This window comes from Sceloporus occidentalis, unplaced genomic scaffold (assembly GCF_023333645.1).
Source record: "Sceloporus occidentalis isolate IW3139 unplaced genomic scaffold, rSceOcc1.0.p SCAF_9, whole genome shotgun sequence".
NCBI classification, from domain to species: Eukaryota; Metazoa; Chordata; class Lepidosauria; order Squamata; family Phrynosomatidae; genus Sceloporus; species Sceloporus occidentalis.
In genome coordinates this window covers 1,045,992-1,070,753 of record NW_028316989.1, presented here as the reverse complement: position 1 = coordinate 1,070,753, position 24,762 = coordinate 1,045,992, and the positions used below count along the sequence as shown (strand labels likewise).

General features: G+C 44.0%; 2 protein-coding genes across 12 annotated transcripts in view; one reads left to right on the top strand and one right to left on the bottom strand.

Moving 5' to 3' along the window:
- Window positions 1-20,026, bottom strand: part of LOC149306662 (uncharacterized) — a 59,765-nt gene extending 39,739 nt beyond the window's left edge. For 5 of the 11 annotated variants that reach the window (XR_016282346.1, XR_016282345.1, XR_016282344.1 and 2 more), the window contains exons 1-3: window positions 19,593-19,692; window positions 14,704-14,798; window positions 7,040-7,183 (exon numbers count right to left, since the gene is read on the bottom strand). The gene's annotated coding sequence lies outside the window, so the exon portion shown is untranslated. Of the gene's footprint in view, window positions 1-5,908; window positions 6,026-7,039; window positions 7,184-14,703; window positions 14,799-16,960; window positions 17,243-18,107; window positions 18,127-18,516; window positions 18,575-19,412; window positions 19,474-19,592; window positions 19,693-19,966 lie in introns of those variants that run through there. The other 6 variants (XM_089538614.1, XM_089538615.1, XM_089538616.1 and 3 more) reach the window with 6 other exon arrangements.
- Window positions 20,027-20,030: 4 nt separating this feature from the next.
- TIMCC (TIM double twin CX3C motif chaperone) lies at window positions 20,031-24,400 on the top strand. The gene is made up of 3 exons (XM_089538612.1): window positions 20,031-20,454; window positions 21,424-21,564; window positions 22,688-24,400. Exons 1-3 carry the CDS (start codon window positions 20,347-20,349, stop codon window positions 22,874-22,876), a joined length of 438 nt encoding a protein of 145 aa, XP_089394738.1. The 5' UTR covers window positions 20,031-20,346; the 3' UTR covers window positions 22,877-24,400.
- Window positions 24,401-24,762: the final 362 nt, after the last annotated feature.

Below are 24,762 nucleotides of genomic sequence, written 5' to 3'. Positions count from 1 at the left end.
GACTAAACAACCTGAGTTTTTAAAATTGTCATTCAGTTATAGCTGTACTTTCTGGGGAAAAAACCCACATCAGAATGACCTTTCCTTTTAAAAGGTCTGTGGAATTTAAATGGTCACCATTAATTGCAAAGCTATGCAGTGTAAAAGGCGAAAATTAGAAGCTGGCTCAAAAATGCCAAAACCCAATATTAAGAACAGATTAAACATTTCAAAAATAGCAGACTGAAATATGCACTGGATGGATGCGGAAGAACAAATAGCATTCCAGCCAACAGCAATTGCTGGGCCTGTTCCCCCCCCCCCCTTAATTTTACCTGGTTCCACAGTTAAAATTGCCACTGCAATTGGTTGCCTAACAAACATTCCTTTCCAGGACACCAGAAAAGCATTTCCTGGCCAAAAGAGAACACACCTGAGGCAGCCTTTCCCAATCCAATCCTAATATGGCCCTCCATATCCATGTATTTATGGATTCAGCCATCCACAGTGTGAAAATATTTTTTAAAAATATAAATGCCCCAAAGCATTTTGCCATTTTGTACAAGGGACGCCATTTTGCTATGCCTTGACATTGCCAGGGATGTCCACATTGTCACATCACTCTTGTGGCATCATCAGGTCTCAGACTTTGGTCCCAAAATCTCACAATCCTGAGCTGGCAATCCCAAAAACTCCTGCCTGCCTAGCCAATGGTGAAGAAGGCTGGGAGCTTCAATCCAGCAATATCTGGAGGGCCACACTTTGGCCACCCCTTTTTATTATTTCCCCTTCCCTTAAGAGCCTCGCCTCTTGCCCTACTCTTAAGCTTGCTGATGTTCCTGCCTTGGCGCTGTTTGCTGCTTGTTCCCAGACAATGTTTATATTGGGTATTAACAGGTACAGTTTGGGTTTGTTATTGCCTGGCAAAAGGGCAAGGGAAGGTGGGGAATGTAGTCATATCTCCAAGAGGAACTGGAGAATCAACATGGTGGGTTGACATTAAAGTGGGGCTGACCATGAAATGTTCCAGTGCCTCACTGCTTTTGAACAGACGTCCTCCTGTTTAGTCTTAAATGTGGCGCAGGAGGAGGAATGTCCTACGGACGCCACGGACTGCCAAAAAGGACAAACAAATGGCAAATAGCCAAGATGACGCAACTGAGGCTGTCATACTTCAGACATACCACGAGACAACATGACTCACTGGAAAAGACAATAATGCTGAGTTTGCAAGACTTAGGACTTTATCACGTGAGGCTATAAAAGTGGGATTTTAACAGGACAAGTGTCTTTGGCTGGTACAGTTGGCCGCCCCTTACATGGGCTTGCCTTCTGTGGACTTGAGCTCATGCAGAAGGCAAGTCCTGATAGAAACAATGCTATAACTCCAGCTATCTTATTCTCAACCATAATTACGCCTGGGCATATGATGTTCTAATTGCCAGTTTGAATCTTGATGGCCCACAAGGTTTTTACATCCCCATTTTCGACAACTTTTTCAGGCTTATGTTCTCCCAGTTTTTTGTGAATGGCAAACCATATTTTCTGCATAGATGCCAATGTTTCATGGCAACTGTTTTATCCTAGCATTTTTTATACTTTTTCTACTCCTGCTGCACAAATTGCACAAACTCATCCTTATCCTCTTCCCCATCATCTCACTAAAAGCGATGCTAGAATTTTCTTCCCCAAAAGAGAAATATCCAACCCCATTTGTGATTGGGAAAAGACAATGCCCATTATTGCAGTTGGGCAAATTCTAAGCCTGTTTAAGACCCAAATCTGGGGCATACAGCTTGGCAGTCTGGAAAAATTAATCCGGACTAAGGGTGGCAACTTTCATAATGGCCGTGTGCTGCTTGATGAAAGTGACAATATTTGCAGGTGATGCTATTTCTCCCAGAGCCTTCAAAAGCTTTCAATGCCCACTTTCGGGACATCAGCACTAAAGCAAACCAGGATGTGATTTGTCTGGTCATTTGACAAACCTAACCTGAACTCTGATGCTTTTCTGGGACAGATGAGAAGGCTCTGCCTATCTTTCTTCCTCACACAGAAGTCAAACCTACATTAATGGCATCGGGGAGGTTGGCCCAAGTCCATAATTTAGTGTCCAGGGGCACAGGAGGCAAGAACTGGGCATGGCTACCACCATCCTGTCTATCAGGACATAAGACAGTAAGGCTGGAAATCCCCCATTATTTCATCTTTGCAAGCCAGGAGGAATCATCACTGTACTTTTCTCTCTTCTGCAGAAGAAAATGAATATCCCTCTGTCATATAGTCTTCCCAGATTTGAACAGCCTGAAGTATTGCAAAGAAATGATTCTGTGAAGAAATCCCCATGAAGTTTTTGTACAAAAAAATGTTTTCTCTTCTCCATACAGGAAACTGTTTTCCAAAAAAGGAAAGCCATTTTCTGAGCAGAAAACTTGCGGAGAGGAAAAGATCCACATTTATTTCCCTGCAGAATAACAATTCTTCTGCAACACTGCACAGAGGCTGATTATTAGGGACATCTTCCTCCATCTTGCAAAAAATGGGCCATAATGGGCATTGGTCTCCTGCCATGGAGTACAGGGAGTCCTGCTAACACCACCAGAGGCTGGCAAGGCCTGCTCCTGTCAATCTAAGAAACGACTCAATCTTCCAGACTTTCGGGTAAGACCAGTTGCAGCTCCCAGTTTACGAGAGGAATGCCAGGTGATCCATGCTCATAACAACACAGGGCAGGGCAGGTGGCAAACCACAAGACTTTGGAAACACTCTTCTCCCTGTAATCATTAACTCTTTCCTGACCCACTTTGGTTACATCCCAGCCAACCACAGAGATATTTATCTTGGGCCTGCCATGGAACGGTGACCCACTTCGCCCACGCTGAGCACCGTTGCATTTGGTGCAGCAAAGACAGCAAAGTGGAAGGGAGCAGGGATTTGGCTGCTTTGGTAACTATTTGGTGATAATATAGGTCCTCCACATTCGCTGGGCTTTGGGGCACAGAACCCACCCCATATTAGGAATACTGCTAATATCCATGGCACGCCTCCTTCCTTGGTTGGACCTGGTGCAGGATTTCTCAAATAGGATGGCAGGAGGGGAAATGACGCAGCAAAGCTTTTGATCTGGAAAGTGTAAAGCAGCAAGAGGACTGGAAATGTTAGCAGAATCTCCTTAGTGGCCTATGCATGTCATTTTGCTCACCCTGGACTTTGGTATTCCCAACTTCCCTCCACACCAGGCTAAAATCCTCCTGTCAGACTCACTGCAGAGCCTCTGCAGCATGCACCCCACAGCTATTCTGTGTCTGGTGGAAAACACAAGGAATTGGAGATGTGTCTCGCTGGCTGGGTCCCTGTAGCCAGGTACAAAATGACTGTGTTACCTAGTAAGACCTCCTGGGAATCTAGCAGTTCTGAACAGGTGATGCAATCATTTTGCGTCTGGCTACATGGTCATAGCCAGATGCTCCTTCCTCTCTCCACCAGGCATGGAGTAGCCATAGAGGTGCTAAAATGGCTCTATAGTAGGTCCAGGGCTCAGTGAATAGTCAGCTGTATCAGAAGACATGAATCGTTAGAAAAGACAATAATGGCCTGTTACAGACTGCCAAAATAAAGCTGCTTCGGGTCTCTTTGGAGGTATGCTTTTTAAATGATGCATGGGTCCTAAGAGTCCGGAGGTCACGCCAAAGCCACACTCCATTCCTAAGCACTGGAGTGCAGCTTTGGTGCAGCTTCTGGATTCTTAGGACCCATACATCATTTAAATAGCATACCTCCAAAGAGACCCGAAGCAGCTTTATTTTGGCAGTCTGTAACAGGCCAATGTTAGGAAACACAAGGGCAGTAGAAAGAGAGAAAGACCAAAAGCCAGATGCTTGGACTCTTAACCAGAGGCCATGGGCCTAAGCCTGTAAGATCAGAGCAGAGCAGTGGAGAACAGTGGGGACTTAAAGAGGTCTTATACGTGGGGTCAACAAAATCATAGTTCTGCATACCTCATTGAGCCTCCCAAATCAGGGCAGTTATAAATAATGTAATAAAACTTTTATTTATATACCGCCTTTCCTCCAGATCAAAGCGGTTTACATATCAAATTATAACATATTGGAGGGTATGCAACAACCTCCTGAAACTTTATTTGGCTTCAGGTTTCCTCTGTGTGTAAAATGATCACTCCTCCTGACATTCATTCTGATGAATGGAGTCTCTGCAGCCCTTAGGTATTATCTGTGTTTGTCAAGTGGGAGGGAAAGGAGAGTGTGTGTGTGCATTTTAACAAAGCTACTCAATGGCAGACTTAAGGCAGTTCCCATGACCCATTCACCCATTCCAACTGCTGGGGTTCATTCAGCTCAGAATCTGAGACGCTGAGCAATAAACCTGTTTGCACAGAGGGCCATGGCTCCCAGAGAGAGTCCGGCAAGGCAACTACAGATCAGGCGGGGCTACAACAAGGGAAAGATTTATAGGTACATAAAATGCCACGTGGAGGCATTTCACTTGGAAGGAAAAGTGCTCCTGAACCTTTCCAGAGAAAACTCCACTAGTTTCCTCCTTGGGGAAAACAAAATGTGATCTAGTTGGGGACCCTTGAGAAAGAAAATAGACAAAAGACGTTGACCTATACTGGGTTAGAAATTCACTTTCAGGGTACACAAGGAGGCACCCCAATATACATATATGATTTAAAACTGAAAACCTTGAACCACTGCAATCTTTCCAATAATGTCCAACATTACTTTGTGTATGAATGACACACACACACACACACTCTTCACTCATACTCACAGTTGTGTGGGACATTATTGGAAAGATTGCAATGGTGCAAGGTTTCCATTTTTAAATCCTCCAAAACAGCTGAAATGGAAGGATCATTAATGATGGTTAATGATTCCCCTGAGTGTGTGTGTGTGTGTTTCCATTTTTAAACACTCTCCCTTGAAAAGTGAAAACAAGCCATGCAAAGGCACTAAATGAAACAAGTGCTTGCAATCCTCTCCAAAGATGCAAGATCCCAGGCAGGGCCCTTCCATTCTCCTCCTTTCTTCCAATCCAAACCATCTCTAATTAATGTTAACAAGGGCTCTCTCCCTCACTCTGTGTTAATCTCCTGAAATTAATCCAGGCCTGATTGCTACTCTGACAGCAAGAATAATGGCCCTGTCTTTGGAAAGTGGCATGCTCTGACCTCACCTTTCCAGGGTATTTCATCTTTTTTTAATAAGAAGTGGAGCAGGAGGAGTGAGGTGGGGGATAGGCATCCCTCTTGCTCTGTTTTAGCCCTGGAAGGAGGAGGCACAGAATTGCCACTCGCTCATGGATAACAAAATATTGATGTCTTCTTGGAAGTATCATCATGGAGGGAAAAAGAGGGAGAAAAACGGAATGGGACAGCACCTTTATGACTTAACTAGTTTTTATTTTAGCATGAGCTTTCATGGATATAAACGTCAGTCTGTACTGCATCTGAAGAAGTGGATTTATACAATGGGCTCTTGGTATCCACTGGGATTTGGTTCCAGTTTCCCCCATGGACACCAAAATCCGTGGATATTCAAGTCCCATTAAATACAATGGCATAGTAACATGGTATCCCTTATAGAAAATGGCAAAATCAGTACAGTCAGTCTGAACCGTCAAAGGGCTGGTTTAGCAAGGGAGTATGTTACATCTATGTGTCCGACTTGGGCCAGTCTTTTGCTTTTAAGTGTCACTTGGGAAACCCCCAGCCAGCATAAGCCCCCATCATCCGGTGTGTTGCCTGCACTTTTGCTTGGCTTTGCTCTTTCCACCCCCAGCAGCGGCTTGTGGCAGATGGCGTGTGGGCTTGCTAAGCGGATCTATGGGGAGCTTGCCCAGCTCTTAGCGAGGGATCTTGGAGACAACGTGCCGTATTAATGGGCCAAAGGCAACACTGCCAGCTTACCTAGCAGCTCCTGATTCTTTCATCTGCTTACAGGGAATTTTTGCCACCGTAAACCAATTTGAGGGCTCCAGGACTCTCTCTGCGTGGCAGATGGGGGATGGCTAAGGAAGGGAAAGCCTGCAAGCACACACACGCACATGAAATGTCAAGGCAAAAAGCATCACCTAATGTCTAATGCTCTGGCTGAGATCTGACTTAGCAGTGGTCTGGGGTGTCTGAAGGGGTCAAAGGCCACAGGAACAATTTTGCGGTCAAATGCAGCCCCAGGACTCCACATCGCAGGTGCTTGTTTTAATGCAAGGATGGGCAAACTGTGGCCCTTGAATTCTGTTTCTGTGGCCCTTGAAATCTCCCCTGTGTTCTCCAATGTTGCCCAACTCCCGATTTTATGTTTTTATGTTTTTAATTTTTGTACGTTTTTAACATTAACTGTATACTCTTTAAACTGTATTATTTAACTGCATTAATTGTTTTTTAAAAAACATTTGTGAAGTTTTAAAAGTGTTTTTATCTTGAAAGGCACCTTGGGTCACTTTTTGGGAGAAAAGTGATATAAAAATGAAATAATCTTATATCATTCATACATCACTTCACTTCCCTAAACTTTCTGTTCTCTCCTTCTCTTTCACTCTTTCTTTTTTAAAACAGGTTTTTTTTTTAAAAACGTGGCATAAAACTTCATATTGATCTTCCCAGACGAAGTGGCTTTTTGGCAGCTCCCCACAAAACTTCATTGGGTGCATTCGGGATGCGTGTGAACAATGGAGATTCAACCCGTTAATACAAAATGCCAGGACAATTCCACTTCAATGACGGCACAATTACAGGATCGGGGCGCCGTCACAATTGCAGTCAATCACGCTTCCTGGACGGGGCAATGTTTGGATAAGTGCAACATAACATGAAAGTCCGTCCCACAATCACATGGGAAGAACGGGACAAGGATGTCCTTTTCCCGTCTGAGGATCTCCTGAGTAGTAACCACCTTGTGGCAGTGAATTCCACAGTTTAACTGCACACTGTCTTTCCTCCCCATTTCTGCTATTTTGTTCTCCATGCCTCCTCCATCCCAATGTGGAAAGCATGGCCTTCCTGCACAAAGGAGCCCATTCTTTTCCGTTTGGAGCTCACCTCGTAATCCGGCAGGAACTGGCACCCTGGACCTGGCGCCCGGCCAACATAAGCCCCTTATCAAGAAAGGCCGGCCTGGTTTCCTTCCTCGCTCGGCTGCTCCTCTGGGACACGAGGAAAGAGCTCCAGAGAAGCCTTGAAGCTCTAAAAAAAAAAGGAGAGAGAAAAGCAAATTATGTGCCAGTCTGACAGAACAAAAGACCTTAGTCCCTGAGATGCTAATTTTCTGTGCAGGGAAAGGTTTGAGAAAGAAAGAAATGTCTTCATAAAATGCCAGCTTACAAACAGGCCAATGTTGTTTAACAGAAGCTGCTAATCCATAGTGTCTGTGTGTGAACAGTGTTCGGAAAATATTTCTGCACTTCAGAGTTTGGAAAGTAACTCTCTAAATAAACGTAATTTATTCCCCTTACTCGATATCTTGCTTCAAATGTAATTCCTTTCCCTTCTCTTCAAACCAACCGCCAAATTTTGTTTTAAAATGACATTTGAAAAGGGAAAATTAACTGCTTTTAATTGTTTCTCCTTCTTACGGTATGTCTTTCATGTTTTCCCATCCAAGTGTTATGTATATTTTCCTCTTTTTTCCTTGTTGTCCACATCTCTTCCCTCGTTTTATTACAGTGGAAATATGAGGGGAATTGTTTTGAAGGGGAGTTATTTCTCCAAAACATTGCATCTGGGTCACCCCCTACCTGATCCAAAACACTTAAATTGGGGAAAATATGTTCCGTCATAAATTATAAACATGTTTGTGTTGCTTTTTGGAAATCTGGCACGCAACCTCCGTAAACACAGTGTGTTCATTGGCTCTCGACTCCCTCTCCTTTTAACACTTGTTTGGGAACCCAAGATATTAGTATGAATGCTGTGCCTATGCCTGTTCAAGTTGTTTTCAATTTTCAGAGATCCTAAAGTGACCCTATCATGGGGTTTTCTCGGCAAGATTTGTGGCTGAGAGAGTGTGACTTGCCCAAGCTCACTCAGGGGTTTCCATGGCCAAGCGGGGATTCGAACTCTGGTCCCCAGAGTCATAGTCCAATGCTCAAACCACTACACCACACTGGCTCTCACTAGACCCTTACCACTCTGGAAACTAGTTTGGGGTTCATGAAGTTCATCCTGTCGCAAGAATGAGGTTTATTGCCCAGCTAAAAGGGTCCAAATGTGCGGAATAGTGAGTAAGGTGTAAGGAAAAAAGTTGCTTTTTGCAGCAAAAAACAGGTCCACCTGGAAAGGTCCAAACTGAGACACTGAATGGTTCTCAGAGTCCAGCTTTTATACAACTTGGAAAATTTAACATCATAGTTCAGATCACATCCTCTCTGTCTACTGTTCATCAACACTTTGGGGCTCTCTGGGGATGGCTATGTTTGTTCTAAGAAATTTATCAAAACAAATAGTATATGAAATCCTTCCACCAGGACCTTTGGGTGTTTGCAAGGAGTTCATAACTTAAGCCAGTGAGAACTAGCATGGCATAGTGGTTTGAGTGTTGGACTATGACTCTGGAGACCAGGGTTCAATTCCCAGTTCAGCCATCAAACCCATTGGGTAACCTTGGGCAAGTCACACTCCCTCAGCCTTAGGGGAAGGCAATGGTAAACCTCCCCTGAACAAACCTTGCCAAGAAAACCTCATGATAGGTTTGCCTTAGGGTCACTGTAAGTTGGAAACAACCTGAAGGAACACAACAACAACAACAACAGTCACTTAAACCAAGCAAAGAACTCCCCTTCTTATCTATATGTTAAACCCAAAGAAAAAGTCAGGGGTGTGAAGGACAAAAGATCATAGATTTCCTATATGTGTGTCCCACTTCCAAATGAGGGAGACTTCAGGGATCACTAGTCCAATTTGGGAAAAGGGAATTTATAAACTAAGGGTTTACATTGTGATTATTTTGCATCTCTGAAAGTATCCTGCATGTGGATTTAGGTTTTGGAAACTAAGGGCCCTTCCACATTACACAGTTATAATATTTTATAATTTGTTTTTATCACATCCCAGGGCAGATTCATTCTTTGATGGCTGAAGCTGCTTTACGTTGGTCAAAGACCCTTTTAGTCAAATAGTTGCACCTTCAACAGGTAGCAGTTCTCCAAGGATTGAAGAAGTGATCTTTCCCAGCCTTGCTAGCAGTCATTTGTGACTCTCGCTGGTGGAGATACACTTCACAGCCCCCAAAACACATAAAAAACTACTTCACAGAGTGTTTGTCTTAATCCCAGACTCTTCGTTGCACAGGAATTTAAAAGACAACTTCATGAACTTGGTTTTGGACCAACGTCAGAGAATATCTATGGGATGGATCCATAAAACTATCTCCTGTGCTTCCGTTTGGCTCTTTTATTTGGGTTATGGTAGCGATAATAAAATGTAAATGGAGTGACTGTCTGTGGCTGGAACCAGATGCTGTGCTTCTATGGAGCACCATAACACAGAGACTTGATAAAATCATGTCTGAAAAGGAGATACAAAACCTCTCTCATTAAAATATATGCACACATATATACCGTACTCCCAAAGGTAATTTGTACTTGTAATGTGTCTGAAGGATCATGTTACCTGTACTTTGTTTTCCCCAATTAGAAAAGCACATAAAACATGCTTATTGCATTGCATTCATTATGTGTCCTTTTGTTATCAACTGACTTTTAACCTTCTTTTGACAATGGCTTTCAGAGCCGTAATTGTGGGCTTTTTGTGAAATGAAATGACTAAGCTGCTTGCCAATGCAATCTTCACTCCAGGGGGTAATCTCCAGCTGCAGCACAACAATGGGGTAAATAAGAAGACATTGAAGGGGAAATGGGTATTCCCAAGCCTGTCTTTACCATCCAAAGAACACTAGCAGAACAAAGCATGCTAAACGCAAGGTACACAAGTGAGGACAATCATGTGCTATGGCAAATAACTGAGCCAAGACTGAGAACTGACCCCCTCCCCATCTGGCAATACTTGGGACACACTTTCACAGGACACAAATTAGTGCTATGATTCCACTTTAAATGCCATGGCCCCTTCCCGAGGGATCTGCAGTTTAGGAAAGGGATTTACGATTCTCAGGCAAAGACCTCTGGTGCCTCCTCACCAAACTACAGGAAGTAGTCATTTCAGATCAAGTAGAACTGTGGTGCTATAACTATCTAATGTGGAAGGGCCCTTGGTTTCCAAAACTTAAACCCACATGCAACCAAGACACTTTCAGAGAGGCAAGCTGAATTTGTAAGCCGAGATGTAATGCCTGGGGCTGGTTGGGTTGCTCAACTAGCTCAGAACCGTATCCAGGAACATTGCTTCCTTCACCTCCTGTCTCTGCAGGACTCTCAAGTATATCCCCTAATCCTCCTGGGCGGAATGCCAGCATTCATAGAAAACAGGGAGCAAGTTAAGAGAGACATTTAAAGAAGATCTCTAAGGGACTGGGGAAGGATGATAAAGAGGGCAAGAAGACAAAGAGGATGAACATTGGCAGGAATCCCCCAGTAGTAAAGCAGGAGGAAGACAAGTCGTCTTTGCTCTTTCCGTTTAAATCCCCTGCTCCAAAAGCCTCGAGAGCAAGAGATGTTATGCTTCTTGGCATCTGGCAACCCAAGGAAATGGCATGGATGAAAGCTCAGCCCTGGGTCCCATCCAGCATCCTGCTTCTTAGCCACACAGTGGTCAGGTTTTATTTCTTTTCAGGTTTTATTAGCCAGAGGAAAAGAGGATGGGGATGAAGATATTCACTAGATGCATTTGGAAATAATATTAGGGCCTAGATCTTCATTCCCAAAAGGGAAGGGGTTGCCGTAAGTCAACGGGGAACATGAAGGCACATGTGCACTGTTTAAGGCTTTTTAGAAAATCCCGGTTTTACTAAACCAGGAGAGGACTTGCTGCCACTTTTGGTTGCATCTTGTACACAAATGCCTTTGGCAGACAAAAAGATCTGCAGTTAAAGACCACAATCCTCAACCGGGAGAGGACAGAGCAGGTTGTGAGGCCCCTCTTGTGTGACTGGAGTTTTAAAATCAAATTTGCTGCATTGCTTTGGGCTCCTCTGCCCATAAGTCTCAAATGAGCTCTTCTGGGGCCAATCAATTTGTCATTTGTTGAAGAGATGGCTCTGCTCCCTTGCTTAGCAGGCTGGCGCATGTGTGTGTAGGTCAGTACCCATGATTTTACCCTGATAGTATCCAAGAGAACAAGGGACAAAGAAAGCTGGTGTGGAATGAGGAATGCTTTCCCCCTAGTATGGCAGTCCTGTATAGTGGGCCCTGTACACTAGGGTTAGGGGTGCAGGACCCCCATAAAAGTGGAAAAGCCTGAGAGAACAATTCTCTAGGAATTTCTAGGTTCTCCAGCACAAGTTGGTGGTCAACGTTGGCTGGACATTGACCATAAATTGCATTGGAGGACCTACAACTGCCTAGAGAAGTGTTTTCTCTAAGAATCTCTAGGTACTCCAGCGCAATTTCTGATGGACATTGACCGCAAAGTTGTGCTGAGGATTCCAAGATAGAACATATTAATCAAATCCATGAATAATTACATCTTCAAAAGTCAAAGCCACAAACGTGGAGGGATGACTGTATTTTCATTTGGATTGATTCATTCAGATTTAATTCTTACTGGCAGAACCCTATATTGTATGGCTTTTTATATAACATAACATTGAATACACCTAGCTAAGTTGCAGAGGCAGTAAGAAGCCCAAAGATATAGCTGTGTTAGTCTGTAGAATCAGTAGGTAGAGAGATCTTGTAGCACCTTTGAAAGAAAAATGTTGGCAACATGAGCTTTTGTAGACTTAAATCTACTTCCTCAGATGCATTCCTAAATTCAGATCCAAATGAATCTGAGAAAGTCAGCTTAAGACTAAGAAAGCCCTGGTGGCACAGTGGTTAAATGCCTGTACTGCAGCCATTCACTCAAAACCACAAGGTTGCGAGTTCAAGACCAGCGAAAGAGCCCAAGCTCGACTCAGGCTTGCATCCTTCCGAGGAGGGAGCTAAAATGAGTACCCAGACTGTTGGGGGCAAATTAGCTTACTTGCTAATTAGCTTCCTTGCTGTTCAGTGCTATGATCTTTGGAATAGTGGTATATAAATAAAACAAACAAACAAAGCTCATGCTGCCAACTTCTTTCTTTCAGTGAGTCTCAAAGGTGCTACAAGATCCCTTTGCATATTATTATTGCATCTAAATGATCTGAGGAAGTAGACTTAAGTCTAGGAAAGCTCATGCTGCCAACTTTTCTTTCAGTTAGTTTCAACAGTGCTGCAAGATCTCTCTAAATACTGAAAAACCCAGTTACTGACTTGCAAAGATGCACAATGGGGCACCACCAATGATGTCCATTGGTGCACAATGCTCACTGGGACTGATGAGTTGTGCAGATTCAGGACTGATGTTGGGTAAGAGGCTTCATAACAAAGAAGGTGGCAGTAAATAGCCATGAGGTCCCACAGCCCACAGAAATGCAAAAAGGCAGCTGAGCTATCTGGAGAATGTGTGACAGGGCGAAAAATATCTGCCCCCATGCGTGAAGTGGGAGCCCTGTGTCTACCACCATGACGTCTGGCTGCTTTTTCTGAGCACAGAAGCTCATTAAATGCCAGGATAAGGTTTCTGCAACACAGCTGCTGCCCCTGTGTCCAGGAGACAGGCCCTGCTTTCTGCAAGCTGGACAATATTCTAATTACTGTTGTTTTCGCTCTAGTGTTTCTTGCCAAAGCTAAAAGAATTAGAAACTTGATTTTTTAAAGTAGCTTTTTCCACCCAGGACGCCAAATGCTGCACCTTGAAATACATTCTGAGCCCTTTGTGGTACATATGAGATCCCATGGACTGAATACATACAACACAGACATCAGATTAGGGTTACATCAGTGGTTCCCAAAGTTTGTGCCTAAAGTCCCTTGATGATGTTGCCCCTGTGCTATGGCACAAGAGGAAATCATTGGGGAGAAAGAGAGATCTTCACCTCTTCCATAGCTTACAACACTGTGACCATGATTTCCTTCCCTTGCATCAGGGTGAGTCAGAGTGGTACTTTCAGAGTATTTCTGATGCAAATCCTTGTGTCTTGCTGTTGCTGGAGAGGCTCATCAACCACCCAACAACCAACAACATGCAAGTGTTGCCTGATGGAAGACAAAGGCTGATGAACTGTGTGTGAAATCACAGGATTTCATATCTGGGTGGGTAAGTCAATGAGGAACCAGAGAGGCAGAGATACTGAATGATGCACACCATTGCTGCCCAGTCACCAGAAAGGCCACCTGTAAGACCGAAGGTCCATCTGGAAAACATTTTGGTTGGCAAAATGCATGGAGACCAAGACGTTCCATGCATTCTGCAGAGAAATATGGGGAATATTTCCCACCAAATCATGCCACAACCGCTTTCGGTTCCCAGGATGGTACATAGATTAAGAAATATTTTCATCCTATTTGTATGCAGTGTAGCTGGGGAGGTCCCATCATGTCAGTGGTGCAGTGAATTAGTTCCACATTTTATTCAAAGGAGCTTTTCCCATGAGTTTCATAGGGTTTTCTTAGGCAAGGAATAGTCAGAGGTGGTTTTGTCTGTAAAGGTTTTTGGACTGATTTGACACTATGAGCGTGTTTACAGAGGAGAGAAGAGGCTGCTTCTCTTCTTCAGGAAATAATAGCCCAGCAGCTGTAACAATAGCCCAGTAGCAAGGATGGCATGTTGGAATGATGTGTGCCATCCAAGGGAGCCAGAATTTGGGTGGCTATCATCTTGATATCTGGGCCCTGGCCTCCTGCCTGGATTCAGCCACGTGTCCCAGGGAAAATATAGGCAACCTGGTGAAGTCATTTCATTCATGGGGTCAGGAATGTGACCCTGCTAATTGTGGAGAATGAACTCATGAGAAAGGCACAAACGCAGCAAAGACAGCACAAAACACACATGCACACAGCTCTGATGGACAAGTCCTGGGAGGGCTCATGAGAATTGCAAGGAGCAATAGGGAAAACCTTTTAACCACCTTGGAGCACATTGCAGGAGAACGGTAGGGCATACATTCAATAAATAAAAAGGTCTAAATACCCTAAAGGCACCAGATCCTATCTGATCTTGGAAGCTAATCTCTTGTTAGTACTTAGATTGGAGACCTCCAAGGAATCCCAGGTGCTGCAGACACCTTTCGGAGAAAACAGTGGTTTTCTGAGACATTTTGTCTTCCCTGTTGGAGAGCTCTGGTGCCACAACAAACTACAACCCCCAGGATTCCACAGGACGGAGCCATGACAGTGAAAGTGGTGTCAAACTGGATTATTTCTGCAGCGTGGATGCAGCCCAGAAGGCACATACACCGACAGAGAGAAATACATCCAGTTTGGGGGCATCCCCATGGGATGTTGTATACACTTCAGATAGAAGCCTTCCAGCCTCCTGCCTTACAAAGGATGGCCATTAGTGAAACTCTGCCCGGAAAACATGCCGGTCCTTGGAGAGAGAGAGCAGATTTGCAGGATGCCAGTGGGGTGACTTCACAGCCCTTAAATTAGACCACTCCTCACATTGTCTAAAGACCAGCTGGTCAGTTGGCCGCAGCAGTAATTGGAGCTAAAGCCTTTGCATAAGGGCCCAGAGCATGACAATCCTCCCCCATTAAGCTTTTGCACCTCTGCAAGAGCGTCTCTCACCAGGTCTGGTTGCACTGCTTTCTTTGTCCCTTGGGTTTTCATAGTTCTTCTCCCACCAGTCATGGCTGCCATTCATCCGGCTTGCATAGGTATCTCTACAAAGAACAACACACCAACAACACCTTGAGAAAATGCAAGCCGGTGAGGAACACTGTCATGTTACAGTTATTTTAACACCTTTGCCTGGTGAAGAAGCCGGTGGAGCTTCAAAAGCTTGCGTTACGTATTTTGTGCACTTTGGTTGGCCAATTAAAGGTATCACTGTTTTGTCCCTTTTGGATGCAGTTGTACTTTGCTATATGGCCAATACAGCAACCCAGAATATGAATCTTTTTTCCTTTGCAAAGGCAAAGCCATCACTGAGCTATTAGGTTAAGGGAAGGAGAGTCCTTTTGTTATTGACTTTCCTTCCCAGAACAGCTGGATGGTAATAAGACCCTGAGCCCTAAACTGGTCCCCAATGGCCTGTGGCAAATTAAAGCAAACCACAGGAGGAGAACAAAGGGAGGCCTTTTCCCACACCAAAGGCAGGCGAAAATGATGCTGCTGCTGGAAGTGGAAAGGCTTTGGAAAGCTGTGCAAGGTCTGCTCCGGCTTTTCTCGAATTCAGTATTCCTGGAATCTCCCTTAACCTTTTCATATAAGCATCCTTCCCTGCAATATTGGAAAAAAGGATTGAGCAATGCAAGCTTGGAATGAAAGCAGGGTATTGAAAACTCAGATGTGCTAAGGGAAGGCAGAGCCACTTATTTGCATGTCACTTAAAGAGCACTTCCGGTTAAAATAATCATTTTTAGAATCCTAATAGTAATATCATTCATGTTTTGCTATTTTTGTCCAACAAAATTGTGGCGGTCTCCTTTCCTGGGCCCAAAATGCACCGGAAAAACTCTTAGGGTTTCCGTAAGGTGGAAATGACTGGAAGGCACACAGCAGCAACAAAGGAGGCGATTGCAAAAGCGGTCTGACAATGGGCAAAGGGTATGGGCAGCACAGTCAGCCACCGCTTCCTTTGGGGCAAAGAGCACGCTTCCTGCTAAATAAACCTGGTGACGGACTTATGACTCTTTCAGCCACTTCTTCTGGAAGGGACAGTTGTCTCTTATGTCTCAGAGCCAAACACTTTCAGAGTCGGTGCCCAGTCATCCCTTCTCGGACTCAAAATCTTATTGTCAGTTTTCCAAAGACCATCCTTTCCCTCCTGAACCCTCAAGGCTGGGAAAGAATGCACTAAACATGAGATTTTCCAGTTGTTGTCGTGTGCGCCTTCTAGTCATTTCCAACTTACGATGACCCTAATGTTATTTATTTATTTCATTTTCATGCCACCTTTCGCCCAAGAGCCTTGTGAGACCCTCCTAAGGCAAACCGGTTAGGGGGTTTTCTACAAAAAAACCCCTACAGATCAGAGGATCCTATAGGAAAGAGTCGTGGCAGTTAAAGTGGTGTCAAACTGCTTCATTTCTGCAATGGGGATACACCCTTTGCGATGTGTTGTTTTTTTAGGGAACTAATAAAGAAGGGAGTTGAGTTTTCTGCTACTGCTTCCAAATATAACAACTGCTCATCAGTCTGCATTTTATTTCTCATCACTGAGCATCAATAGGTGAACTGGTTTGAAACTCTGAGGTGGATGCTAAGAAATATAAGTAGCATCAGAAGCTTATATTGAATTAATATACTGTAAATACTCATGCATAAGTCTAGAAATGTTAGTCAAAAATTTGACCCCCCAAATCTGGGTAGACTTCTTATTCGTATTCTTATTATGCCTCCTACAATTTTGTAATTCCTTTGGCATTGTTTTCCTTTGCTTCATCCTTTAGATCCTTTGTTACATGACCCTAAGTTTTATCCGTGTGTCATATCAAAATCCCTAATTTTGACCCCCAAACCTGCCCTCGACTTATAAATGAGATTGATTTATACTCAAGTATATACAGTAATAAACTACTCTCTGCCTCGAAAAGACTGAAAGGAGCGTTTCTTTTTCTTAGACAATGCAGCCGATGAAGCAATCCCTCTCTGCCTCTGGTGCAGTTTGCTGCCTAAAACACACCATGACATCTTCAAAGCGGCTCTTTTGCAGACATGAACTAATTCACGGCGCTTGCAAAACTCCCATCCTGCTAAAATAAAAAATTACGGGCACCTGCTGAAAATCAGGGCGGCCGGGATGGAAAAGTCCCCCTTCAAGGACTGCACTGTGTGCGTATGCAAAGCCCAGGTCAAAGAGCTTAAGAAACTCCAGACTTACACAGTACGTTACACATCGGAAAGACCCAAAGGGAGCCAAAGATACATCCAGTCTGGCCTGAGAGAGAAGAAGGATTTATTGATTCTCTTTGGAAGCCTTTGCCCTGGGAGACGCAGCCGAATTTAAGGCTTCGGCGCTAACAGTGGGAACACTCAGGGGCTGCGGAGGAGCTGATCTCATTTCGCTTCAAGCCAAGCACCGATTCAGTGCCAAAAGGGAAAAAGAGGTCCCATGTTTGTGATGAAACCCCACTGGCTGGTCCCACTCCTCTCCACAACTAAAACGCAGCCTTGCCTGCCCCTTTGCCAATGGGAAACCCTTCTGTTTTTCCATATTACGAAGGTGGTCTCTTGGTCAGAGCACACCGGGGTCCAAAAAGCAAATGCATGTGTGTATAAGCTGAATACACCTATATCTATACTGGACTGAACCCAGCAGCTAGTCTCAGCTGGAACAGACCTATTGAAACAAATAAAGGTTAATAATAACAACAACAACAACAACAACGCAATATAACCTAAATGTTAATTTATCATTCCACAAGGGATTCAATGGGCCATCACTGCCTGGCTTGACAAGACTACATGCGAAAGGGATCTAGGAGTCCTAGTAGACCACAAGCTGAACATTTGACTAATTGTAATGATATTGTGATTTTATTGAGTATGTTGTAATTTGTAGGTTTTTATCCTATGCTGTGATCCCGCCTTGATCCGCAGGGAGAGGCGGGAAATACAAATAAAATTATTACTATTATTATTGTTATTATTATTTATAAGCCATTATGCTTGTGGGTTTCTGGCTGCTTTTATTTAAGGAAGGAAGGAAGGGGACAAAAAAAGGGAAGGAGAGATTAAGAATTAAGGAGCCAGGAAAGAAAGATGGTATAAGATGGGAGGAGATGAGAGAGAACGAGTGAGGAAGGGAAGAAGGAATAAGAATGAAGGAACTGAGAAGATATTAAAGATATAAGAAATAAGGAGGATGCGAATGTGATAGATATTATATAAGAAACAGTAGTGGACTAACCAACCAGGGATAGATACTACTCTTATTCAAAGCAATGCCAGTGCCCTCCAGTGGAGGATTAAATTACTCCATATAGAAATTAATTATTAATCCAGCAATTTATGAACGTAGGACTGACTAGAAGTGCTGCTGGAGGTCCTACTATACACAGTTGTCCCTCCACATTTGCAGCTTTGACTTTGGTGGCTTTGATTATTGTCTCTAGGAATCCCTCCAAATACACACAATGACCCTTCAGTACAACAAGAACAGAGTTATTCTAATCAGTGCCTTAAAATCTCCTCAGGAGCTCCTTTTTAAATTAGAAATCCCCTCACAACAACTCCTGATTTCCCGCCCTTTTGCGCCTCAGCCTTAAATCGAAATGCTTAAAATTCTCTTTTTCTCCTCAGCTTCTGCTCTTCCTTTCCTTTCTCCTTTCCTTTTTCCAACCTTTAATTCTCAGGCGCCCCCTCAAGTATCTATTATTATTATTATTATTATTTGGGGGAAATAAAAACCCCCACACGTTCAGTGTTTTCTTTTACCTCACAGAGTTATTCCAAACCCTTCCAGTGCCTCAAAATCTCCTCCTCAGGCGGTTTTTTAAAATTAAAAATCCCCCTCATGCTTCATCATCCCACTCTTTTCATTCTGTGAGGTAAAAGCTCTTAAAATGCTGCTCAAAATAAAATTAAATTAAAAATTAATTACATTAAAATGTAATTAAAAATAAGAGATGGAAATTAAAGCATGCCCCTTTCACACATCTGCCTTTTTTCCCCTCTCAGAAGGGGAATGGAATAGTAAAGAGTTAAAAACCTACATGATTAACAGAAGAGTGTATGTGTGTGTGTGTATATATATATATATAGTATATATAAATATTGTGTATACATATATATATATATATATATATACAGTATAGTGTTTACACACACACATATATATTGTATATATATATATGTGTGTATAGTATATTTAAATATTGTGTATACATATATATATATATACACACACATACAGTATAGTATACACACACACATATATATATTGTGTATACATATATGTGTGTGTGTGTGTGTGTGTATATATATATATATATATATATATAATATCAGAAAGGGACATATCTTCATAGAAACATATACTTCACAAAACAATTTGTATTACACTAGATACATTTATCCTTAAATAATTAATGAAAGACTAATATTGGAGCAAAGCTTGGTGTCTTTGATTGGGAAGATATTTAAACATCTATATGGCATCATCATACCATGATTGTTATGTTTTATTATGTGGAGATACTCAATAAAAATAATAATTCCCACCTTTTCGGAAAGGGCATTATAAATAAACGTTGTTGTTGTTATGATTAACGGGGGAAATAGAGAAGGGAAAGGAATATAAAAGGAGTTCAAAACCTGCGTGATTTAGATACCAGAATTATCTATCAGAAAGGCATACATCTTCGTAGAAATACATAGATTCGGCCATTTGTGTTGCGCTGGACAGTGTATACTTCAGCAGTAAATAATGAAATGTTTATTTGGTGGAAATGCGAAGGAGGTTGATGTATTGGTTGTAAAGGTATTTAAACAACGGTGTGGCATTATTATACCATGCTTATTACGTGGAAATACTCAATTTAAAGCAATTTAAATCTCCTCAGGCGCCTCCTCTATCCTCTCTACTCAAAAACACACGCGTTTACACCTCCCCTCAGGCCCTTGGTGGTTTATCCCGCCTCTCGGCTTCCCATTGGCCCGTTAAGCCTATTCATCAAATAGCTTAACTCCGTATTGGCTGATTAAAAAAGGCGGGAAGGGGCACAGCCAATCACGCTCCACGTGGCTCGGTGTTCAGCAGCTGGTCTCTTTCCCACAACTTTGGGTTTCCGCCCCTCCCCTCTCCTTCATCCTAAGCTTCCCATTGGTCCTTGTCGCTGTACATCAGGATCTAAAAAAAGGCGGGAAGAAGTGCAGCGCTATTTACCTCACGCGCTCCTGCGCTTTTTGCTCCTATTTGTCCCTCCTCCTCGCACCCACTACCAGGGCGAGCTGTTGGGTCATGTGTGCTTTGTTTCCAGCTTATGTCAAATTTCTTCTCTTTTGAGGCTGAGAGAGTGTGACTTAATTGGGCTAATTGGAATTCGAACCCTGGCCTCCAGAGTCCTAGCCCAACGCCCAGCCCACTACGCCGAACTGGCTCTGGCTGGTCTATGCCTGCCAATAAAGGAAAGAGGAGCCAGATTACGATTTACAAGAGTGGCGCTCCTGCGCATGCGCAAAGTCGGCTCCGCCTCTTGGCCCCGCAAGGGCTCACGGGTGATGTAGTTCCGCGGCGGTTGTGACCCGTGCGAGTCCAGGAAGGGCATGATGGCAGCGGCAGCAGCAGCAGCCGAGGCTCAGCAGCTCCGGGTGCAAGAGGCCGTCGACGGCATGGTGCAAGGGCTGGAGAGGGAGGCCATCCGGAAGATGCAGGTCGGAGGGCCCCACAAAGTCCCTTTGGGGAAGTCCCAGGCTTCCTAGGACTACAGTCACTTTCTTGGACTGCACTGCCCAGAATCCCCTTCTGTTGGATTGCAGCTCCCAGAATCCCCTTCGCTGGGGGGCTTTGTGGACTACGAGTCCCAGACTCCTCTCTCTGCCCTTTAAAAGCTTTGGGGGGGCATATATCCCTGTATACAGACATATATACAGTATATCCCACATATATTTTTCTATGTACATATATATATATACATACACACATGGCTATAGATATAGATATATGTACATATGCATGGAAAATATATGTGGGATATACTATATGTATATATATTGAATTGAATTTAACTCTCTGTGCACAGGAAAAGAATTAGGAATTATCATCATCGTCATTATTAGCTACATATCTGAGCAACTCCTCTGGCTGGAGCTCAGAGATATGTCCATATATATGCATATAAAAATTCATATGTGGGGATATATATATATATATATATATATATTGAATTGAACTCTGTGCACGGGAATTATCATCATCATCATTAAGTATATATATCTGAGCAGTCCTTCTGGCTGTAGCTGTGGGATATATCTGTGTGTGTGTGTGTGTGTGTGTGTCTGTCTGTCTATCTATCTATCTATCTATCTATCTATCTATCTACCTACCTACCTATCTGTATGTGATACCTGCTATACCTTGACTCAGGCTTGCATCCTTCTGAGGAGGGAGCTAAAATGAGTACCCGGACTGTTGGGGGCAAATTAGCTTCCTTGCTGTTCACCGCTATGATCTTTGGAATAGCGGTATATAAATAAAAACAAATTAATTATACCTGTGTCTGTAGGGCAGACAGATCAAGAGAGAAGCTTCGGAAACAATGGCTGCAGGGCCCTGGAGGCCTTTTGACCCCGATTTGGAAGGCTTAATCCGATGATCTCTTCCTGACATGCATCTCTTTGCAGGGCATCATGTTCCGGTGCAGCGCAACCTGCTGCGAGAACGACAAGGCCTCCATGCAACAGGTCCACCATTGCATCGAGCGCTGCCATGCTCCCCTGGCCCAGGCCCAGGCTGTGGTCACCCAAGAGCTGGAGAGGTTTCAGGTGAGGAGGCTTTGGCTGGCACATGCCTTCCTGGGTTTGGCCTCTGACATTTCTCTGGAATATAGCAAGAGCCGAAGAGGGGTGCGGCAATGGCTCTATTGTGTGACTTCAGGTTGCTTCCAACGTACAGCAACCCTAAGGCAACCCAATTGCAAGGTTTTCTTGGCAAGGTTTCATCAGAGGAGGTTTGCCACCACTGCCTTCCTAATTATTGTAGCTATGGTATTAGCTACAATAATTAAAACAAATTCAATGCCAAAATCAAGTTTAAAAAGATCAAAATGCCTAAAATACATTAAATCACTATAACAACACTTTGTCACATTCCTTAAAAACTTTGTTTTAAAAGCCTGTTTTCCATGGCTGAACAGGGATTTCAGCCCAGGTCTCCCACAATCCTAGTTCAGCACTCAATCTAGTACTATGTGGCTCTAAGACCTGTTTTCATGGCGAGGTTTTTTCAGGAGAGTTATTGCTATTGCTGAGGCTGAGAGTCTGCGACTTGCTCAAGGACATGGAGTTTCTATGGCAAAATGGGGACGTCAACCCTGGTCACCCAAAACCTGGAATCCCAGTCCAGCACTCAAAGGCGCATTGCCTTTACCCATGGATGTATGCCCTGTGTGCGCAATGAGCTCTTTAATCCTTTCCTCCCCACAGGCTGGAAAAAGGTGTGTTGTGACTGTGAATGAATGGATCACTAACTAATTAGTTAATCAACATAGATGAAAAAACTAGCAATAGTTCCGAAAGGCTGCTTTGAGACTTGATGTCGGAGACATGCAATGGCAGAAGCTACAGGGGCAGTTTTCTGTCCCTTTGGGGTCTACATTTCCCTGACGCCCTCATAGGAAACCCCCATTTTTCATTACCCTTCCTCCATTGGTATTTCCATTCCAGCAAGGAGTACTCATTTCCCCATTTCTCCCCAAAAACATGGGGAGGGGGAATTCCAGCACCCGCCAGACTGGAAGTCAGATTCTATTCAATTCTGGTTTTGTTCCCTTTTCTCATTTTTGAAACTTTTCCAGGCAAGTCTTGGGAGTCGGAAACTGGCCTCCCAGGACCTTTGGGATTTGTGGGCTCCATCTCTAACCACTGTGCGTTTCTCCCCCCCTTGCAGGACCGCCTCTCTCGCTGCACGATGCACTGCAATGACAAAGCCAAGGACTCCTTAGACTCCGGGAGCAAAGAGCAGCAGGTCAAGTCGCAGCTAGAAAACTGTGTGAGCAAGTGCATCGATGACCACGTCCACCTGATCCCCAGCATGACCAAGAAGATGAAGGAGACCTTGGCGGGGATCGCACAGTAGGACTCCTGGGGCTGTGAGGAGGAAGAGGGGAAACGTAGCCTCCGAGTTACAACTGAGAAAGGTGTGAGGAAATTACTGGAAATGCAGAGTACCAAAAAGTTGGGTTCAGGCAGGGGGGCTTTAATGTTATTACTTTTAATGCAAGGACTATACTATGATGGATGCTGCAGTGGTCCTGGTTTTGTTTGAGGGTTCATTGTGGAAGAAAGGCTTCAGGTGATCATAACTGGAGAGATATTGACCCCATTCCTCTCGGTGCCAGTGACGCATGTACACCGTGGTGCATTGTTGGTGTTCCTTCCTCCTCAGTTTTCCATGTTTTTCCCTCTCTTTGAGTCATGGAGGGATAGGAGAATGGGACACATTCAGTGTCTCAATGTGAGGAGTGGGCGTCATTTTGATTAGCAGCCTTACAGATGTGCCTCTGGTGACCTCTGGAAACACGCAGCAGCACTCTGTCTCTATGCTCTATGAAAACCTGGATAAGAAGGACAGCTCTGGCACTATCAATGCTACTCTGGACATGCTCCACAAGAACAGTCATCAGCCAGATATCAAGAGCTTGGAGCCGGCTATGAAGGGCCTCCAGATCCAGTGAGTAGGCAAGTGGAAATGAAGCCGTCGCAGCAGCGTTTCTTCCCTGCCTCCCTGAGATCCTCTGGGTTCTCATCCTTCCTCTTTCGCTGCTTCTTGGGAGGCCATGATTTTAGCAGAAGGAAGGGCTGTTTCAAGACCAAAATCATGAGCCGAATCGGAGTCCAGCTCTTGGGTGAGAGTCGAGCGTGAGACAGAACAGTGGCTTTGCTATAGTACTGAGTTGAAGAAGCACTCCCAGGCCATTCAGAAGAATAAGCAAAAGCGTTGCCTTCAGGTCCCTGGTGATTCTGCTCAAGTTCAGTTTCAGGTACAGGAAATGTGAAAAGAGAGAACAAATTGCCTCAACAATTGAGATGGAAGTTTATTTCCTCTGTATGAAATTATCCTTTATCGCTTAATCCATAAACTCTTCATTGGTCAAAATGGTCTGCATCAGTCCGTGTGACATTCGAAAGAAGGCCACATGCCTCCATAAGCCCTAAGGAGCCTTTAGCAAAGCGGAATTGTACCACTTTTAATGATAGCTATTGGCATCTGCCCCTACAGCCGGCTTCTTTGAAGGCCTGCGGATTGTGGACAGTAAACAGGATGGAAAATGTTCCGGACCCCAGTGAAGGAACTGGTGGCCAGTAAGAGGCGTCTCTTATGGGAATCTGGGAGCATTCCTTCCAGTTGGATTTGCCTGTCTCTGCTTCCTGTTTCCCTGTTTCCTCCTCCCTCTCTTTGAACTGGGAAGTGTTCTCTAAAAGATTCAAATACATGAATAAAGGGACCTGCACATTGCAGGCATTTAGGAGCGCTGCGTTCTGGATTTATTGTTAGAGTAATGATTTGGGCCTTGGACTATGACTTGGGACCGGGGTTCGAATTCCTACTCGGCCATGGAAACCCAGTGGATAGGTCACACTCTCTCAGCCTTGGGAGGAGGCAATGGCACACCACCCTCTGAACAAATCTGAACAAGGAAGCCCCATGACAGGGTCCACCATAAGCGCAGAAGCTTGTAAAAGTTCCTTGTTTAAGCCCTTATGGGGAATTCTGGGACTTGTAGTCCAATGAAAGGAACTATTAAATGATTTTATGTACAGTGCTGTGTAAATTTACAGCGCTATATAAATAAAGTTTAATAATAATAATAACTACTAAGATAAAATATCGGGCTTTAGGACCTGGCGGAATCCTGAAAGCGTCCAGGGAGATAGGCGGTTATTTCAACAGCCGTGCTGCTGATTGGTTAGCCGCCTAGGGGCGGGCGTTAGCGCTCCGCAGCTATTGGTCGCCAGGGGTAC

Coding starts and splice junctions, on each gene's coding strand:
- TIMCC (XM_089538612.1), top strand. CDS start 20,347: ATGATGGCAGCGGCAGCAGCAGCAGCCGAGGCTCAGCAGCTCCGGGTG. Junction 20,455..21,423: donor AGGCCATCCGGAAGATGCAG/GTCGGAGGGCCC, acceptor ATCTCTTTGCAG/GGCATCATGTTCCGGTGCAG. Junction 21,565..22,687: donor AAGAGCTGGAGAGGTTTCAG/GTGAGGAGGCTT, acceptor CCCCCCTTGCAG/GACCGCCTCTCTCGCTGCAC.